Source organism: Lates calcarifer, linkage group LG17 (assembly GCF_001640805.2).
Source record: "Lates calcarifer isolate ASB-BC8 linkage group LG17, TLL_Latcal_v3, whole genome shotgun sequence".
Classification (NCBI taxonomy): domain Eukaryota; kingdom Metazoa; phylum Chordata; class Actinopteri; family Centropomidae; genus Lates; species Lates calcarifer.
The window spans coordinates 5,944,474-5,963,696 of record NC_066849.1 but is presented as its reverse complement, the minus strand read 5'-3'; the positions used below and the strand labels follow the sequence as shown (position 1 = coordinate 5,963,696).

The 19,223-nt window shown below is 42.6% G+C and overlaps 1 protein-coding gene across 1 annotated transcript in view; it reads left to right on the top strand.

The window, feature by feature from the left end:
- Positions 1-19,097, top strand: part of fryl (furry homolog, like) — a 51,797-nt gene extending 32,700 nt beyond the window's left edge. Inside the window, 21 exon segments of the mRNA XM_018669830.2 lie at positions 105-226; positions 336-523; positions 1,240-1,334; positions 1,422-2,017; positions 2,227-2,495; positions 2,580-2,720; positions 3,583-3,783; positions 3,898-4,059; positions 4,624-4,698; positions 4,891-5,067; positions 5,829-6,029; positions 7,415-7,606; positions 9,374-9,801; positions 11,734-11,941; positions 12,138-12,287; positions 12,521-12,619; positions 13,426-13,494; positions 15,018-15,035; positions 15,878-15,988; positions 16,612-16,805; positions 17,086-19,097. Coding sequence (XP_018525346.1) covers positions 105-226; positions 336-523; positions 1,240-1,334; positions 1,422-2,017; positions 2,227-2,495; positions 2,580-2,720; positions 3,583-3,783; positions 3,898-4,059; positions 4,624-4,698; positions 4,891-5,067; positions 5,829-6,029; positions 7,415-7,606; positions 9,374-9,801; positions 11,734-11,941; positions 12,138-12,287; positions 12,521-12,619; positions 13,426-13,494; positions 15,018-15,035; positions 15,878-15,988; positions 16,612-16,805; positions 17,086-17,326 — 3,937 coding nt within the window. The 3' untranslated portion in view covers positions 17,327-19,097.
- The last annotated feature ends 126 nt before the right edge of the window (positions 19,098-19,223 follow it).

Here is a 19,223-nt window from a genome sequence, read left to right as displayed (position 1 = left end):
TTTTGCCTGGTGTGATAACATAAAATGCTTTAACGCGTGGTGTAATTTCATAGCTGAATATAGTAGGTCACATTGCCTGATGTAGGTTTGCTCTTGCATTGTAGAAAGAGGGGCCCACTCTGGAACCATGAGGATGTCTCGCCCAAGAACCCCAACATTAAGAGCGCTGACCAGCTGAGTGTTTTTGTCAGACACGTCGTGACTGTCTTCAAACATTCCCAGCCAGGTCTGTTTGGTTTGTTGCTGCTTGCTGCCTAATTCTATCAGTTTCAGCCTGGGTTACAGGTATAATTTGGAGATCTTATTCACCTGTATGTGCATGTGTATCCCTCCAGGTTTCCAGCTGGAGTCGTTGCTGAGTGAAGTAGCTCTACAAACAGCTCTGTCTTGTCCTTCTCGCCACTACGCTGGACGCTCATTCCAGATTTTCAGGGCACTCAAACAACCTCTGACTCCTGCGACACTGTCTGACATTCTGTCTCGACTGGTAGAGACCGTGGGAGACCCAGGAGAGGAGGCTCAGGTTAGACCATTGAAAAATTACATGGTCCTGCTTTGCAGTGTAGGTAACACTGAACTCTACTGGTCAATGTACTTAACAGTCATTTGGTGGGTTACATCAGGTTTGGCCACTTCTTAATTTTCAGCTGTCAAAATCAGTGTCTTATGTTTAAAAGATTTATAGTATCACTTTGCTTTCTTGCTATTACTTGAAAGTGCTTTGATACTCAAGCCATTTTTTATCTGGGGCAATATTAGAAGCTAGGAAAAAAGTGTTTTTATGTTTGTTTTTCTTAGACTACATGGCTACAAACCTGTTGAGGCAGATGGCCGCCCACTCTGACTGAGGTTTCTGCCTCTTAAAAGGAAGTTTTTCCTTGCCACTTTCGCCTAGTGCTTGCTCTTGGTGGGATTTGTTGGGTCTTTCTGTGTCAACACCATATTTTAAAGAGTAGACCTGCTCTGTATGAAAAGTGCCTTGAGATGACTTTTGTTGTGATTTGGCACTATATAAGTAAAACTGAATTGAGTTGAAATTGAAATTTGAACACATTCAAATTGAGGTTAAAACATTTTATCTGCTTTAAATCCAGTTGTTGAAACTGAAATTCCTCTCATATAGTTGCATACAGTTCCACAATTCCTCAGAAAAGCACAGGTCAATTGCAGGTGAAAATATTCTTTATGTCATAACAGGATGTTGGCTAAACATTACTACTGGTGTTTTTCCCTCTGTAGGGCTTTGTCATTGAACTTCTCCTGACACTGGAGTCGGGCATTGACACTCTAGCAGACACAGTCAAAAACTATGACCTTCTCACTGCCTTAGCACAGTAAGTCCATCTCCTTGTTTTCGGTAATATACTTATTTGAATGTGTATTAAAAAGTCATTTACAAATCTGTAAATTTTTTTTTACAGAACCTCACCCCGTGATCACCTGTTGGGGCCTAAGTTTGCTGCCAACAGGAAAAGCACAGGCCAGCTGAACCTGAACAGCGGTGGTCTGTACCATTATGTCCATACTCGCAGCAACTCCCTGCGGGCAAGCCTGATGGGTGAACGAAAAGGTGACAGGCGCAGGAGTAACACCCTAGACATAGCTGACCGACTCGGCGGTAGCCACGGAAACCTGGCACGCACTCGGAGCTTATCGTCACTAGGTGGGGGAGGGGGTCCAGGGGGAGACGCCATCCCCCCCGTGGACCCTTCAAATCTGATGGCCACTGTGTTCTGGATCGCCGCCTCTTTACTGGAGTCGGACTACGAGTTTGAGTATCTGCTGGCCCTGCGGCTACTGAACAAGCTGCTGGGCCAGCTGCCTCTGGATCGTGCAGACAGCAGAGAGCGTCTGGAGAAAGTCCAGGCCAAGCTGAAGTGGTACAGTTTCCCTGGCTTGCTGCAGCTCTTCCTGAAGGGCTTCACCTCTGCTTCTACTCAGGAGCTCACCATCCACCTGCTCAGCAAACTCATCAGTGTCTCCAGACATACACTGATAGACCCTTCACAAGTGGCAGGTATGTGAGATATATTATGCCGACTGCTGACCTACTGGTTTGAAATCTGAAATTTGACATTGTATAGTAACCCTGATACAAATGGATTTACATACAAACTTTCCTTATTATCTTCATTGCATGTAGTGTTTTTCTGTAATTGGTTTTGTTGATCACTTGTTAATATGTCTGCCTTATATTTCATTACTAATTCTGTGACACGCCCATAGGTTTTCCCTTGAATATCCTGTGCCTCCTACCACACCTCATCCAGCACTTTGACAGCCCGACTCCTTTCTGTAAGGAGACAGCTGATAAGATAGCCAAGGTGTGCGCAGACGAGAAGTCAGCCACTCTCTCTAATCTGGCCCACATGATGAGCCTGTACAGCACACACAGCTACTCCCGCGACTGCACCAACTGGATCAATGTGGTCTGTCGCTACCTCCATGATGCCTTTGCTGAGATTACCTTGAACCTGGTCACTTACTTGGCTGAGGTATGTAAGATCAAGATCAAACTTGTTGCTGTTAGTCACATATGGTTAAATAAAATCAGTAATGTATCCATCTCTGTCTCTCAGTTGCTGGAAAAGGGCCTTCCCAGCATGCAACAGTCCTTGTTGCAGATCATCTACAGCCTGCTGAGTCATATTGACCTATCAGCAGCACCTGTCAAACAGTTCAACCTGGAGATTATGAAGATCATTGGCAAATATGTTCAGGTGAGCCTTCACCACACTTCATGTGTAGTTTTGATCTAATATCACAATCAGTCCTCTGCAACTTTTTTTGGCTTATTTTTTTAATAACTTAACAGATAAAGAAAACTTACTTATTAGGTATATGTTTTTTCTTATTATTAATTGGTTACATTACATACATTATTATTTTGGTTAACCACCTGGACCAGGAGCTAAACTCCAGGTCTCTGCAGTGGTGGGTGAGAATGTTACTCAAACACCACTTGGATGCAGTGCGTAATGTGTAATAATTATTGTATTTTTACTGAGCACAGCCTATTTTCACATACAGCCTGATGTATGTGAATACTGGGGTGATCTGGTCTATAAATAGTGGCACAACTGTGGATAAGCAAGACTTAACATATCTCACAGCATCATTGTTTAGAGGTCTTTTTGATGCAGCCACAGCTCTTTATGGAAGCCTTTTACCAGCCCTGACCCAGGGCACTTTGTGCTTCTCACTCACACTGCTTCTGACAGCTGTTATACCATTATTGCCTCAGGCTGATTTTGTACTGACTTACTACCAGTGTTGCCTTGTGTAGAAAGCATTGTATTTGTGCGTATATAGTATTTCACTCACTGCATGTGCAGTGGTGTGCACTGGAGTTGTATTTGTTTACTGTCCTCTTAAGTTCCCTTGACATGAACGTAGGCCATACATCATGGAAAACATACAAAATACAAATGGCTTCAGAGACCGTCTATAGCTTCTCTCTGTAGGGGATTATTTGATCTTCTGAGGGCAAATATGTCCATTCACATTCATACAGTCTACAGAAACACCTACTCAGCCTGATATCTCACAATGGATTCATTATATTTCTGTGTTTTTTTACAGAGCCCACACTGGAAGGAGGCCCAAAACATTCTGAAGCTGGTGGTGTCTCGCTCAGCCAGTCTTGTTGTTCCAGATGATGTGCAGCGCTCTTACAGCACAGAGTCGTGCGGCTCTCCAGAAATTGCCTTCACACGTATATTCAACAACTCTTCCAAAGAGCTGCCCGGCAAGACTCTGGACTTCCACTTTGACATCTCAGAGGTCAGTTTCTGCCTCTGTATCTGCTTTTGACTCCAGTGTACACTTACCTCATTGTTTTCACTTTTAGGATATTCTGTGTATTTTATTGCTAATGGGTGTCATTTGACTTTATAGACACCAATTATAGGGCATAAATATGGTGATCAGCGCACTGCGGCAGGCCGGAATGGAAAGCCGCAAGTGATTGCTGTAACCAGGAGTACCTCCTCCACGTCATCTGGCTCCAACTCCAACGGACTGGTGCCAGTAAGCTGGAAGAGGCCTCAACTCTCCCAGGTACCTGCTCAAATAGACACAAACACTGTGCTCTAACTCAAACCAGAAGGCAGGAGGCAGCACTGACTCTAGATGAAGCTTCACCAAATCCAGCTGTGATCTATCTTTATGTCTGTCATTTTGATCTGATATTTGCCAAAAATACCCAATAGAGCCAGCTAAACCAGTTATCTTTACAGCAAGTTGATGGATCTAAACCAGAGATCGAATCGGAAAAAAACCAACCTACCCAGGCATAAAAACACACATTGGCATTGTGAGAATACTACATTGTGGTACAATTTTCCTACTGTAACAGCAATACAAGTATGTTTTTGCTACTGTTGGTTTATTATGAACAACACACAAATTATTTTGTCCAATGTACAAACAAAAGCTTTAAACACATCAAACGGTGAAATCATGTTGAAGACTTGTCTTAATTTCACTTTATCTCTCTCTGTGTTACTTATGGACCTGGTGGTGTTGGATGTTCAAGATGCTGTACACAAGATACAGTGTGTGTATAGGTTGTGCACAGAGTAAAACACTCTGAGACATTTTATATATGTTTTCTTGTTACAGAGAAGAACCAGAGAGAGGCTGATGAATGTCCTGTCTTTGTGTGGCCCAGAGTCTGGCATTCCCAAAAATCCATCTGTAAGACTCCTCTCCTACTCTAAAGCCTCAGATAAGGTCTCTGTAAATTCATTGAATACCACCGCTGTTACTATATTTTATTTGTGTCGTCGTTGATTTTGATTGATGTGATTTTTGTTCAAATAGTGTTTTATTTATGGTCATACAACAACTGTATTTTACAAAGACTCTCTTTCCTTCCTTCCTGTGCAGGTGGTATTCTCATCCAATGAGGACCTGGACTCTTCAGACCAGCAGACCAGTCTCATACCCACAGTGGAGGAGGTGGTCAGAGAGGAGGAGGTGCAGGGAGAAGATACGGGCAGTGAGCAGCAGTTTGGTGTCTTCAAGGACTTTGACTTCTTAGATGTGGAGTTAGAGGATGCTGAGGTGAGAATTTACTATAAATCTGACAAACTCATACACACACAGACAGCAAGGCTTCTGCGCAGGTCCGGAAAGTTGGAAAATGCATGAAAAACTGCTGTAATTTTCTTATACTGAAAAGATCATTAATTGAAGGAAATGTGGAGGAGCTAACTGGGGAAAATTTATAAATCATCATAAAAAGATCACAGTTTTCAAATCCACTTGCATACTCAGTTCTGTCACTTTAATCTCTACTCTTTTCCATACTGTATTTTGATGGGTTGTTCCAGCTTAACATTTATGTCTTGTCTGTCCAACTTGTGTCTTGTTTGTTCTGACTGCTGTTGTACAGAAATGTCTGTCTTAAGTCTACTAACACACTTATTCCTTCTCTTCTCTTGCCACAAGGAGTTGCAGGTAAGTCTGTGGGCCAGAAAGCTATTTAGAGATGCTGTTCTCTGCAGTGCCCCAGTGTCTCTCTGTGTTGTCACCAAATAAAGTGTTCTAGTACTCCTTGATTTGAAATCATTGCTATTGTGATTGTGAACCCTTTATTTTTATAATTTTAGAGCATTGCATCATGAACCATCCCAAAACGTGGAGATCAAAAAATCATCTCACCCACTCTCATGTTTTCATATGTGATTTGTTATTTATTTATTCATTTATTTTGTGGAATGTTATTGTTATGTCTTGTGCTTTGTTTCCTTCGTTTGTAAAATCAGCCCCAAACCCTGCTTTTGTGTGTGTGTCTTACTGCTGTTGTTCTGGTTGTCCTGCAGGGGGAGAGCATGGACAACTTCAATTGGGGGGTGCGACGTCGCTCCCTGGAGAGCATGGACAAAGGGGACACGCCGTCTTTGCAGGAATGCCAGTACACAGGCAGCACGCCAAGCCTCAACCTCACCAACCACGAGGACACAGACGAATCGTCTGAGGAGGAGGTACTGAGTGCTAGCCAGATTCTCACCCGCTCTGGCCTTGTAAGTCTCACTCTAATCAGGGTCCCCACCCACCCCAACCCACCATGCTCCTCACACAGCCCGCTGGCATGGTGTGCGTGTGTATGTGTGCGTACTGAGCTGGACCTGCTGCCGGTGTGGACAGGGGCTAGATGCTTGCTTCTTCGCTGGTGGTAGACGCCCCCTTCAAACCTTAGCCCAGTCCCTCTACCCTCTGACTGCTAGATTAATGCTATTGGCCTTTCTTATATTTGTATTGTAGGTAAGTACAGTGTAGGAAAATTTTTAGAAATTGGTTCACCTTACATTGACTCAAGGTAAATCTTTGATAATTGATAGTTTTATTGAAAGAGAAATAATTGATTAAAATTCCAATTTAAAACATAAATCAAGTATAAAATATAACAAGCATTAGAAATCAGAATGACAGCATGCTCCTTTTGCAGTATGTACCTCTTCGGCTGCTCATCTCTAACTCTTCTTTGCTTTGTTTCGCTTTATAAGCAAGATCTTATCCAAAGCTGCTCATAAAAGTAATGCCATTAATATAAATGCTTTACTTCAGTTTTAATGGGGATATTTTCTTTCTCTTCTCTCCTGCTCTTCTTGATCTTGGTAGTGCATGGTGAGAGAATGAGCTTTTGCCTCTAGTGGACATGTGCCCCAGAAATGTTTTATATTGTAACACTGAAAAACTGAGCATGAAGCATCTCTGTACTATTTAAACAGAATTTGTAGAAAAGTTGAAGGTAATATATAATTGATTAATTGGCGTTGGCATGATCTTACTTTTTCCCTGAAGCAATTTTAAAGAATGGAATTAGTTGAATGGAAGACTAAAATGACTAAACATGCTCTGCTTGATACAGAAACATGGGTAATGTAACTTTTTTGTTCAGCTGCCTAATAAGAAACACAAACCATGACTGTTTAAAACGGTGAACCTGGAGATAGTGTTAAGACCATGTTAAAGTTAATTCAGTATTGCACTAATTCCACAGAAACAAGCATATAATGTACAAAGTGGCCAACTGGCTCTAAACTAATCATTACCTCTACTATAATTAATAATAAGGTTAATTGTACGCTAACATATTAAAGCCAGCACATCATCAAAGAATGTTATATGCAAAGGAATACCACATGGAGTATTAACAATATGTAAGGGTGTGCAATTTTATTGAAGAGTACACCTACAATGGTAACATATCTTTGAAACAAAAGTTTACATATTAACGATATTGAGAAATTCTGGACTAATTCTTGTTCACTCTCTTTGTTGACATAGTGACACCCTTAGCCCTCAGTGTACTTTTAATAATAGTGTGCATCAAACTAGATTATCTATGTGTTTCAACAATGAAGCTAACCAACCTGAACCGATATATTTCATATTTGTCCTCCAGCTTAACAGTGACTCGGCTACAGACGACACCGCATCCAACCATGTGGACTCTTTACAGCAGTCTCAAGAATCGTCCAGCAGCGTCCTTACTGAGGAGGCAACTGTCCATCCCTCTCTGCCCTCCTTGCCTCGGTTGGATAGCCCCATTTTGGAGATGGCCCACTCAGACAGCACCAGCAGCCAGCTGCCTGAGGTGCGATCAATCGGGAGCAGCAATAAACTGTGGTGCTCGGGTGCTTTCTAGCTTGTCCTTGTCCTCTCATTCTGTTTGGCCTTTATCTGCTTTCACTGTACTTTCTGGCTTGTCTGTTTTTGAGACAGAGGATCAGCTACCTTCAACCAGTTTTGGATGGTGCAAAAGTGCTGGTTCTATAATAGCGTTTCTCTCCTTCTGGGTTTAGACATTTGTGGGTTGTTTTTGCTGCTTCTGACTCCTTTTACCGCTAGCTTGCTTTGTTGCTCTGCCCTGGGTGTGGGTGCTGAAGGGCTAGCTCTTGCCCCCTTAGTAGCTATGTGGTGGAGCTTGCATGTGTGATTTGGGGAGAGATGAAACAAAAGCTCACCTCAGGTCAGCTGTTACTGCTCACCTCCAATAACACAACAACTGACCATTCCAACTAAATCCACCATTAAAAACTTGTGAATTGGACACCAGCTCCTTTATCTTCGGCAGATGCATGTGTGAGTATGAGTCCATTGCAAGTGGTGTGTTAACTCCTTTAATTTGCCACCATATTAACATGCCATAGCTTCTCTTGTGATGAACAGCTTTGCTCTCTACTGTGACTGACATTTATCACTTATACTAACAATGGTGAGTATATTATGTTGTCCTGATTTGCAATTTGAACGTACAGCGTGGGAATAGCCAAGTTTAAGGGAAATAGCTGTATCTTTTGCCATTAAATATAAGAATAGTCTTAGCTCATACATATATTTATAAGTTTGTTTTCCTATCCCCTAAATGATAGTTCTCTACACACAGAACTGAATGTAACTTTCTAGGAACTCAATCCAGCCAGTGGTATCAATATCACTCCAAGGACATCTCTCCCATCACAACCCCAGCTCTTAGTGTAATGAGCCCTAGATAAAACCATCAATACTCTTACTCATTCCCTCCAGGATGGCCACGACCACTTCTAAAAGCTTTCTGTAATATAGCTGCTGTCTCTGTGATGTACTGGCCGACTGCCACACTCAGCATTCCTAATGCATTAGACTTTTAAATAAATAAAAAAAAAGAAAAAACAAGACAGGAAAAAAACAAGTGCTCTTAATTAGAACCCCCTTTCTTTGCTGTCTCCCAGCATATCCCTCCTCTGTGTAGGTTCTTTACATAAACACGATCAGTTTACATGTGGAATTTATCTGGCATTTCCTGTGTCTGCGTCAAGACACTGTTGATTACTGATGTTTGGTGAATTTATTATGTTACAAATACAGTCCATCATTTATGTGTAGTTGTGGAGTGTGGGTCATAAACCAGTCATTCAGATGTAACGTGCGTCAGAGCGTATACATCTCCTTCATCTGCTGTCCTGTTGCCTCTCACTCCCTGGCATTGAGGTCAAGTTTTTAGTGGCATTTCAGTGATAGATGATATTAGGCCCTGTTTATTGATTCTTTTTCTTTAATTTCTCATGAGAGACGTTAACTTGGAGAGTGACGTAAGGAGCAATCTCAGAGGATGTGAACATCGTAAAAAGCGCTGACTTAAAAGTCCCTCTTGGATAATTGAAACTAATATGTATTCTTAAGTACAGGCCATAGCAGTCTTAATTCAGGCTATATAAAGGTTAAACAGTGAATTTGTGTGCAGTTGACTTTAAGATATGCTGTTGTCATGACAACCAATTTAACTGTTGTTGGGAAAAAAGATAATAATTTACAATTTATTTTAATCTGACATCACCTGCTGAGCTGCACCTGAGCGCCCTCATCTGGCTTTACCTTGCAGGATGCTGTAAGCATGACAGCAGCGGACGAGCTGAGCAGCAGTGTAAGTGAGGACACAGGGTTTTGTAGCGCCCCCGCCCTGCCCTCTGACCCGCCAGAGCTTTGTGACCTCCCAGACTCGCAGGATCCTCAAGAATCTCAGGATGCGCAGGACCCCCAAGAGACCCAGGACCCTCAGGAAGACCTGGATCCAGCCCCCCCTCCCCCGCTGGCCATAGACACCCCACCGGGGTCCCTGTGTGAAGAGGAATCGCAGACAGTCCTGCCACTGTCTCTGCCACTGCCCATGCCACCAGAGTCAAAACCAGATCCTGATCCCGACCCAGACAGCACCTGTGGCTCTGTGTGGGAGGAGGATGTGACACAAGCTCTAAAGGAGCTGGATGAGCGCTGTGAGGAGGAGGAGGCTGACTTCTCGGGCATGTCCAGGTAAGTGGATCAGTTTTATATTGGATCAGATAAAATGCTGCATGCATGCAGGTCAGGCTTCCCTCTCCCATCTGCATGATCTGCACAAATCAACTAAGATCTTTACCTGAAACGACAAATAAAGCTCTCATATCTGAGTTTTTAACACACACTATACCACCACAATCATATGTGAGTGTAATGGGCCTCATTCCATATGACATGAATTCAGGTTCATAATTTACATTTTCTGTCATCTATGAGAATTGGACTTTCTTGACTGTCCGTGCCTGTGCTTCAAGCCAGACAAATCACAGCAAGATATATGCACCACAATCAAGAGCAAAGAGCTCCTAACATATTGGAGGTACAAGAACAGTAAAAACACAGTTGTGAAAAAAGTGCCAGAAACTGAGATCTTGTACTGTCATGGCGGGCAGCATTTTACAGTGGAGTCTCCCAGCCTCCCCTGAAATAAGATCGCCCCACTCACATCAGAGAATATAAAATATGAAAATATAATCTTGAGCTAGTCAGGCATCAGGGAAACTTAACAATAGTGCTCAGACAAAGGCTGCATATTTGAGGTGGTGGTTGAACCCAGCAACCCAGAGGTTGATTGATTTCTCATTGGTTGATCACATTGTATGTTCACTTTGCGGTGTCTTAGTTTTTACAAAGCAGGGTTTACCTCCTCTGCTAACCAGTACCCTGGAGGTAACCTTGATTGCAACTTTCCACTTAAGAAAGCAATGTCTTTAAATAAAGACTATATGATTTTACATAATCATGTGCTGTTTTCATTATAATAAAAAGTCAAGTCTGTGGATTAAAGAATCACTTGGATGTGGTCATTTATGAAGCTATATGGATTGCAGTATGTAGCTAGTCTAGCTTCTGTGAGATGAAGCCATGTGAGATGGTATAGTAAGTAATGTCTCATTTGGCATAGATCCCTTGTGGGCTGGGACTATGACGGTGGGCCAGGGCAGGTTGGCTCCAGTCCACTTCTAAACTTTTCCTCTTCAAGGTGGGCCAATTCTGGCTGGAGGACAGTTGTAAAGTCAGGGTTTTAAACTACTCTCGAGCAATATGAGGAAGCAAAGCTGAACAAACACGCACACACACACAGGCACTGTCAGTCATTGAGCTTGGTACTAACATACATCACTGTATCAGGGTCTTTAACTAAGCTTAGCCACACGTGATTGATAGGCAAACGTGTGAGTGGAGTGTACTCTGAGTGATTGTCTGCAAACACTTAAGTGTTATTCTGTGTATGAGGATTTATGTGAGTGGGAGAGAGCAAGATAAAAACAACTCAGCAATATTCTACCATTGTGAGGTTGAGAACTGGCTCTGGCAGAACTGTGTGTATGTGTCAGTGTGTGTAGAAGCCTAGCTTGTATAGAGCTCTCTGCAGTCCTGTGTGGGATGGGAGTGCAGTGCGCTAGTGCTGCTAGCAGTTGCAGCACAGTCGTGCTGCAGACAAGGGGAGAGAGTAAGGGAAAGAGAAGCAATAGTTGGGGTGAGGATGAGGACAGAGACTGTGTCCGCTGCAGCGCTTGGTAGCGCAGGCTTTAGATACTTATATTCTGTCTGCCTCTTCAGACTGTTTGGTCCTACTGGCCTGTGAGTATCTGCTGTACGTGTGTGTGGAGGAGAGAGAGAGAGAGGGAGAGAGACAGAGAGAGAGAGAGTGGTTTGCATGATGCTAAAATGCTAATAGCTCATATGTTGTTATTGTGCTGGAGCACTGCAGTAGATTAGAGCTCTCAATATACTGCAGCAAAATCTGCAGTGAGGGAGGCAGAGAGACAGCGATGTGAGGTTGTTTATTTGCAGCAAGTGATGACGAGCATGTGTTTGTGTTTACATTTGTCCTTCAGTAAAGACCTAGGGGAGTGTGGAACATGTCGGATTGTAGCTTATTGGCCCCTGTGTGTGTTTCAGTCAAGATGAAGGTGACGCAGACTGCTTCTCAGAGATTCAGGCCTCTCCGCCCCCTTCGCCCTTCCTCTCTGCCATCCTGGCAGCATTCCAGCCCGTTGCCTATGACAATGAGGAAGATGCTTGGCGTTGCCATGTCAACCAGATGTTGTCAGACACAGATGGCTCCTCTGCTGTTTACACGTTCCACGTGTTCTCCAGGCTCTTTCAGGTAAATGCCCACTGAATGCTTTTTGCTGTATTTTTGCTCTTTTCCTTGGCAGAGCTGCATCATCTCAGTTGCATCTACAATCTTGTTTAGCTTAGCTTTAGAATGCTAACAATCTTGTTTTTGTTAGCATTCACAGATTCACAGATTTTTTTTTCAGATTTTTTTAAAATAAATTCCACATCCTTGTTTATTACAGAGTATTCAGAGGAAATTTGGCTCCATTACACATGCATCTGTTCGCTTTCTCGGGGAAAGGCTCCAGCGAATGGGTAATCAGTTCCTCAGCTCCCTGGAAGTCATGACATCTCGCTCCCAGTGCCCCACTGTGATGCTGGATGCAGAGACGGTGAGGCTGCTCTGCATGGTTGTCTGCAATAATTTTGATTAAAAAATGATAAAGCTAGAATACAATACTGCAGTTTCAGTAAAACATACCTGTTATTTTGCCAAAATAGTGCTGCATGTTATGCATATTCCTTAATGTTTATGTGTGTCCTGCTGTAGATATTTTTGTGTCATGTACTGTGAATGGGTGTTGTTGTGGGTTAATGTATGTGGTGTCCTGTCTTGCTGTTGTAGCTGGTCTCTTGTGGACTGTTGGAGACTCTGAAGTTTAGTGTGCTGGAGTTGCAGGAACACTTGGACACCTACAACGCCAAGAGAGAAGCAGCAGAGCTTGTAAGTCACCACATATCTTCCACACTGACTATATCTGCTCCCCCATTCTCTTTGAACCTTTTCCCTCAGGGAACATTGCCTCACATCCTCTGTGATTCTTAAGACTGCCACAACTGCGGTTATAGTTGCTTTGTCAGGATGTGTGTGTGTGTGTGGGGGGGGCTATAAAGAACAGTCTTATAATGCCATCTCATCTGATGAGTATAGGAAGCATGTGTAAATTGCCCTCTGTCCCTATGCCATCACTTCATGGAAGACCAGGAGGACATAAAGACAAATAGCTGATGCTGTAAAAGATAAGGCCAGTGTGTCTCATCAGCAGGGCAGACATTGAATCAGTGTTGGGTATGAGTAGATTTAGCTGCCGTTAGTGTCTGCATCACTAGTGACATCCCCCGCTGAAGGGATAAAAATAACCCTCAGCACTCCTAAATCAGTTATAGAAGGCCAGGCAGGAGGAGCTGTGAGGGGTGGGAGGAAACACGAAGGGGGAGGGGAATGAGGAGAAGAGATGAGATTGGAGAGGGTTCTGGGATGCAGGGGTGCTAATTGAATGAGACGGCAATGGTCCCTGGAGGGCTAGATACTATCCCGTTCTCTGGAACAGGCCTTCTTTAATTCACTAAGTACAACACTCTTATTAAATCTCCTCCCTGACCAACCTTTATTTCATACGCAGGCAGATGTAGATGCATATGTTCGAAAGAGAAAAAAGCACTTGTATTCTTCTCTTTCCCCTAATCTGTATATGTTTTTTTCCTCCTCCTGCTTTGTCTATCACCCTCCCTGTCCTCCTCACCCTGTAGTGGCTGGAGAACTGCAGGAAAACATTTGGGGACAAAGACAGCAACCAACGACCCAACACTCATGCACAGGTAGGAATGAACACTCACATATTTGATGCCAAGGAATGTTTTTTTTTTTTTCCATTTATGAGGATCAGTATGGCTTTAAGGAATCAAGAAAAGAAAAAGAAAAATCATTTAAGAGTCCAACTAAATGAGTGAATCTTGTAGTGAGGTCTCTGCACTGAGACGTGAAGTCCAACTGAAATTAACCTGCTTTTTTTTCTGCAGCAGAAACCAAAAATATATCTTATATTTTGTTGTTTGATGACAACACTGTCTTTGCATTCATTCATTGGAATAATGTTAGTTGATATAATATAGATATAAAACTCTGGATAATTTATATAAATGGAGAACTTTTTTCCATACAGCCGATGAAATCGCTTCACTGTAAAACATATTTGCATAAAGCTATAATGTCAGCATTCTGTCATAGGCAGACACAGCACAGGAGCCACCGACTTTGAACAACAACCCACAGTAGCTTTCTTGCTAAATTTTCCTCCTTACAAACAGGAACACATCTTGTATTACACCTCGGCTTGATGAACATTCACCAGAGAAAGGTGGACTGCTTACATCAGTTTGCAGGCTGTAGCTCAGCTGCAGCACATGAAATATCATGTGAACTTTACAGTGCAAGTTTGTATACTTTGTCTCTTGTTCCCCTCCTGGTGCTCAGCCTGCCAGCTGCTGCCAGTCAAACAGACATGCCCATCCAGCTGGCTGAGGCCAAAGAAAGGACATTTCTTTCTTTTGGCAACAAAAAACCTGTTAATAATACATTTAAGGAGAAACTTGACTTTGGCTGAAAAAAAGAGACAACTAAATGTGATTTCAGTTGGACTTTAAATGTGTACCTTGCAGGGTTTTCTGTCTGTTATAAAGCAGGTTTATATTTGTTTGGCATGGTTGCCATAGAGATAATTGCATCAAACAGAACGAAGAGAGATGAAAATTAATTCACAGATAGACACCCAGGTTTTCCACAACACCATTATCTTCAGTTGCTTGGAGTCTTTGCATGGTCTCTCACTTTACATCCTAGAGTTGTTGACACTTAGCTTAAGCTCCTTGTACAGATCTGTGGACTTAAAGCTCACAGCTGTGTTTTCCACCCACAGAAGTGTTGTCAGGTAGAAATCGATGTGCTCTTTTAGTCTCACGGGCAATACATTAAGATGTATTTTACTCCACTCTCTTTCCTTTCTCTGTAGCCTCTACTTCATGTCTTTTTTTCTCCCTCACCATACTGTACATTCACAGTTTCTCAGAGTAAAGGTTTCTATCACCGCTGAAGTGAGCTCAAGTGTTTGGGTTCACTGAGCCTTTCCTGACCTGTGTGAAAGAGAGATGATAAACCACTGCTCCTTGCCCGTCAGGTCACTGTGTCTCAGCTGCCATGTTAAAGCTCACTAATTCTTGGTCTTTCTCTCCTTCTGTTTTGTTTGTTGTTTTTGTGTGTGTGTGTGTGTGTGTGTGTGTGTGTGTGTGTGTGTGTGTGTGTGCGCGTGTGCGTGCGTGTGTGACCTGCTCACCTTCTTGCTTAGCAAATGGAAAATCTAGCAGTAAGTGGTTCTCATATTATAGACTCTTTAATAATAATCATGACATCCGGACAAAACACTGACCATCTCATCTCTCTGTACATACTGTACCTTTGCTGTTGACATCCAGAGACTGTGCTCTGCAGCCACCTCTATCTACATCTGTATCTCTGCCTCTGCCTTGATCAGTCATGCAACCCAGCTGAACTCCCCCATCCACCCAATCATAATGTATTCTGTTATCCTGTATATGCTTTTTTCTGTTGCTACATCTGGACTGGATAATCAGCGTCTTAACCTCTGTACTGTACTCACACTGATTCTGTCTGCTGATAGATGTAAACTTGTATTCAGTGTAGAGTTGGTGATGATTTCAGAGGGGAATGCTGCCCTGGGTTATCAGTAGGAGAGGATGGGTGGAGAGTTCATATTGTTGTCAGGATAGAGATTACTTAGATTACTTTCATTTTGCATGTTTATTGTTCCATTACCATTTTTTTCTCCCTCCATGTTTTCCTGGATTAGGGTCTTAATGTCAAGTAATTACCCACTTCTTTGAGTCATTCATCTCATCAGCCATACCTGGTCACAGCGGCCCTTAGGGAGCATTACAAGTGATGGATACTTTTCTAATTGAGATCTCATGACTAATATTCTGGTAGTAGTAGTAGACTCACCTCTTGCTCCATAGCCCGTACCGGATGGCGCCTTGCTCTAGGCCGCGTTAACCTTTTCATCTACTCCCACGTCTCTAACCCAGGATACCCATCTGTCTAATCATTTGATCATCAGAGTCATTTCAGTGCAGCCTTGGCGATTATAAGCCAGCACATAAATTTTATTTTTCTTTTCTGTCTCTGTAGGAGCTGGAGTTATGTCGCAGGCTCTATAAGCTACACTTTCAGCTGCTGCTGCTCTTCCAGGCTTACTGCAAGCTCATCAGCAGGGTGGATACCATCAAGAGGGAGGCAGAGGTGAGACTGACACACACTGGATTTGATGTTTGTAATTTCTCCAAAATGAACTGGATGTGCATGAATACATGTGTTGTTGAGTTTTCATAGAACATGTCTGTAATTTATCCTACATTTAGTTGGAGTTTAAGTTTGTCTTAGAAAGGCAGAATGTGAAATTGCCAGCTTATCTGTCTTATCTCTGCTGTCAGAGAAACAAGAACAGACAAATTGCATTATCCTGCATCATGTTGTAAAAGCAAAAAAAGGGATGTTTACCACTGACTGTTTCCTCACTGTCTCTTTTCCATAGCTGTGTTTTATTTCACATTTAAATAATACATCAGTTGCCATTAAGTTGTGTTATAAAATCCAGTTCAGGTGTTGTTTAAATATCTTCTTTTAACTACAGGTTGGATGAATAATCATTGCTGAATCTGAACTGCAGCACGTCCCTTTCTGGGCGGCATCTTAATGGAACTTTAATTAGATTAAAGTACTTGATGAAATTAAATAACTTCTCATGTGGAGTGATGGGGTCATCTATTTCAGTTAATAAGAGGTGTATTTTGCTGGCTTCCTGGGTGGATTTTGCACATCATTCAGTGCCATGATATTCATATATTTCCATCTGTGTTTTTAAGGTGACCAACATGTCTGAAGAACTCACCATCCTCGAGAGCTGTTTAAAAGAGGCAGAAACAGGAAATGACGGACAGGAGGATGTGTGTATGTCAGACACTGCCCAGACCAACACAGAGACGGCCATCCAGTCACTGATTGAAACTCTGAGAGGCAGAGACTTCAGAGCTGCCCTCACACAGGTCAAAATCTTTAGGTAAGATGGACAAAACAACAGAACAGCTCCGCAGACGCAAAGACATGAATTAAACTTAAACTTGCTAGGGCTGAAATAATAAGTCAATTAAATGATTAGTCTGGTCACAGGAAAAAAAATCAAGTCACAGTACCAGAATATTGGTTCAGCTGTTTATTAGATGTGTTTGCTCTCAGGATCAGTTTAATGTCCTGCATAATCACTGTAATGTAAGGCTCGCTACTCAGGTTCTTCAAAACCTTCTCTGCATGTAGTAACCTCCACCCTCCTTTGTCTTTAGGTCTCTGTGGCCCAATGACATCTTCGGCAACGAGACAGATAACGCAGTTCAGACCCTTCTGCACATCTACTTCCGTCACCAGACACTGGGCCAGACGGGCTGCTTGGCGGTGGTGGGCCCCAGCAGGGACCTGTCTCAGGCTAGCACCCGCCTCATGGAGCTCAACCTGCAGATCCGTGAGGCTCTGAGTCAGGCGCAGGCCTGCCAGGCCCACACCACCATGGTCAGCACTGGACTGTGAGCCTGTGGTACTGCAGACTAGACTGGACAAAAAATACCCCCCCGCCCCCACTCCCTACAGACCTCACCTCAACTGTAGAGAGAGGGTAGGGAGCGAGGGGCTTCAGAGGAGGACGAGAGAGACTCCACCTTTAAAGGGCTAAAGGATGTGTGGGAATAACTGTGACTCTTAATATATATTATTACATGTATGAATGCTTAAAGCTAATATCTTTTCCCAGACTAAGCCAACTTGCAAAATTCAGTTGCAATAAGTCATGTGGTGGTGTGCCTGGGAAAGAATAAGAGAGGACACAGTGGGATGATACCTTTCTTCTGTTTTTTGTTTCATTAATTTTTTTCTTTTCTTTTCTTTTCTTTTTTTTTTTTTGCTGGATCTGACCTGATGGGCCCATCGTGCCGACCGGTCGCCTCCTTGGGACCCTCGGCTGGGTAGATGGTGTATGCGAGCATGTAAGACAGTCCAGAGGAGGGTGTCGTATGTGTGAGGACACACACCGTTAAGATTCATAAGCAAACACAGAAAAATCTTGTTTAAAAAAAGTTTTCCAAAGCATGCTTGAAAGAGATAAGCACTGCAAGAATATTTTTTTGAGAAATGTATTTTTTATTAGAGCTAACATCCTAGGTTGTAAATGTTAGGATATTTAACATGTAATTGTAACCCTGTGGGATATGTTTGCCTTCAGGGAGTGTAAAAAGAGAAATATATCTGTTTATTGATCTGCTTTGAGAGGAGAGTCCCCTTCAACAGGTCTTCACGCAAAACTCACTCTTTAACCAAATAAGTAGCTGCCTTTAGAGACTCTGACTGTGTGATATATATTGGATATTCTGGTATACGCTCACACACAAATGCATATATAATTGCACACAAGTGCAGACTGGCTACAACTCATTATGGAAACATAACTTATTTTACTCTGTATATATTTTAGAAAATGTATAGTGTAAAACCAGTATTTTTCCCTTGTACTTTTGTGTAATGCACTGTTCATCCGAGTAGGATGTATGTATAAAGCTAATGTGATGAGAGAAAGCCAAGACCAGATTTGAGTCATTAATGATCCGCTCCACCTTTGTCATCCAATCACACAAACTTCAAAAATTTCCCAAAGGCTGCCTTGGTTGGTGGTTGTGGTCTTCCAAAAGGGGGTCAGGGCTCATTTGGGACAAGCCACCTGTCTTGCCTTTGTGATGGTGATGGCATGGGAGATCTAATGTAGCCTTTATCTCCTGATTGACCGCATCAATCCAGCCAAGCCACGTCATATGCATTCCTTCTCTCCACTGTGATCTTTTTGTTATAGCACAGCGCCCCCCCGACATGGGCTTGACCTAAAGCCTCATGGAGGGGAGACCAAGGTGTGTGTTTGTCCATGTAGGTTGATCACGTTGCAAAGCAGCGCTCATCCTCCGCCACATTTTGATCCTGCTTTTTTTTTCTCCGTGGGGAAATGGCTGTCATTTGAAGCTGCGCTATGCTTTCAGAATGGCCCTACTTGCTGCTGTGACTACAGGACATGAACCGTAATCTGAATGCTTTCTGGAAATCTTGTCATGGCACATTGTAACAGTCACTGTACTCATTCCTCAGAGAGCTTTTTTCCTGCTTGTCTGGTACATTTGAATGCTGTTCTTAATTATTTAATGAATATATTATTTACCTGGAAGATGTTTTAATGTGGAGGTGCATTATACTTTTTTTTTTTCTCTTGTTCACTCACATACCAGCCTTCTCTCTGGATAAATAAAAACCTAATCATACAGTATGAGCTTGGTTGTAAGTTGTTAAATTGTGGAAACATGACTATCAAATCAAAGGGCATTTTTGAGTTTTGCAAGTATGGAGTAAAACAGTATAAGACACTTCCCAAGTAAATCTGCTGTGGTGAAAC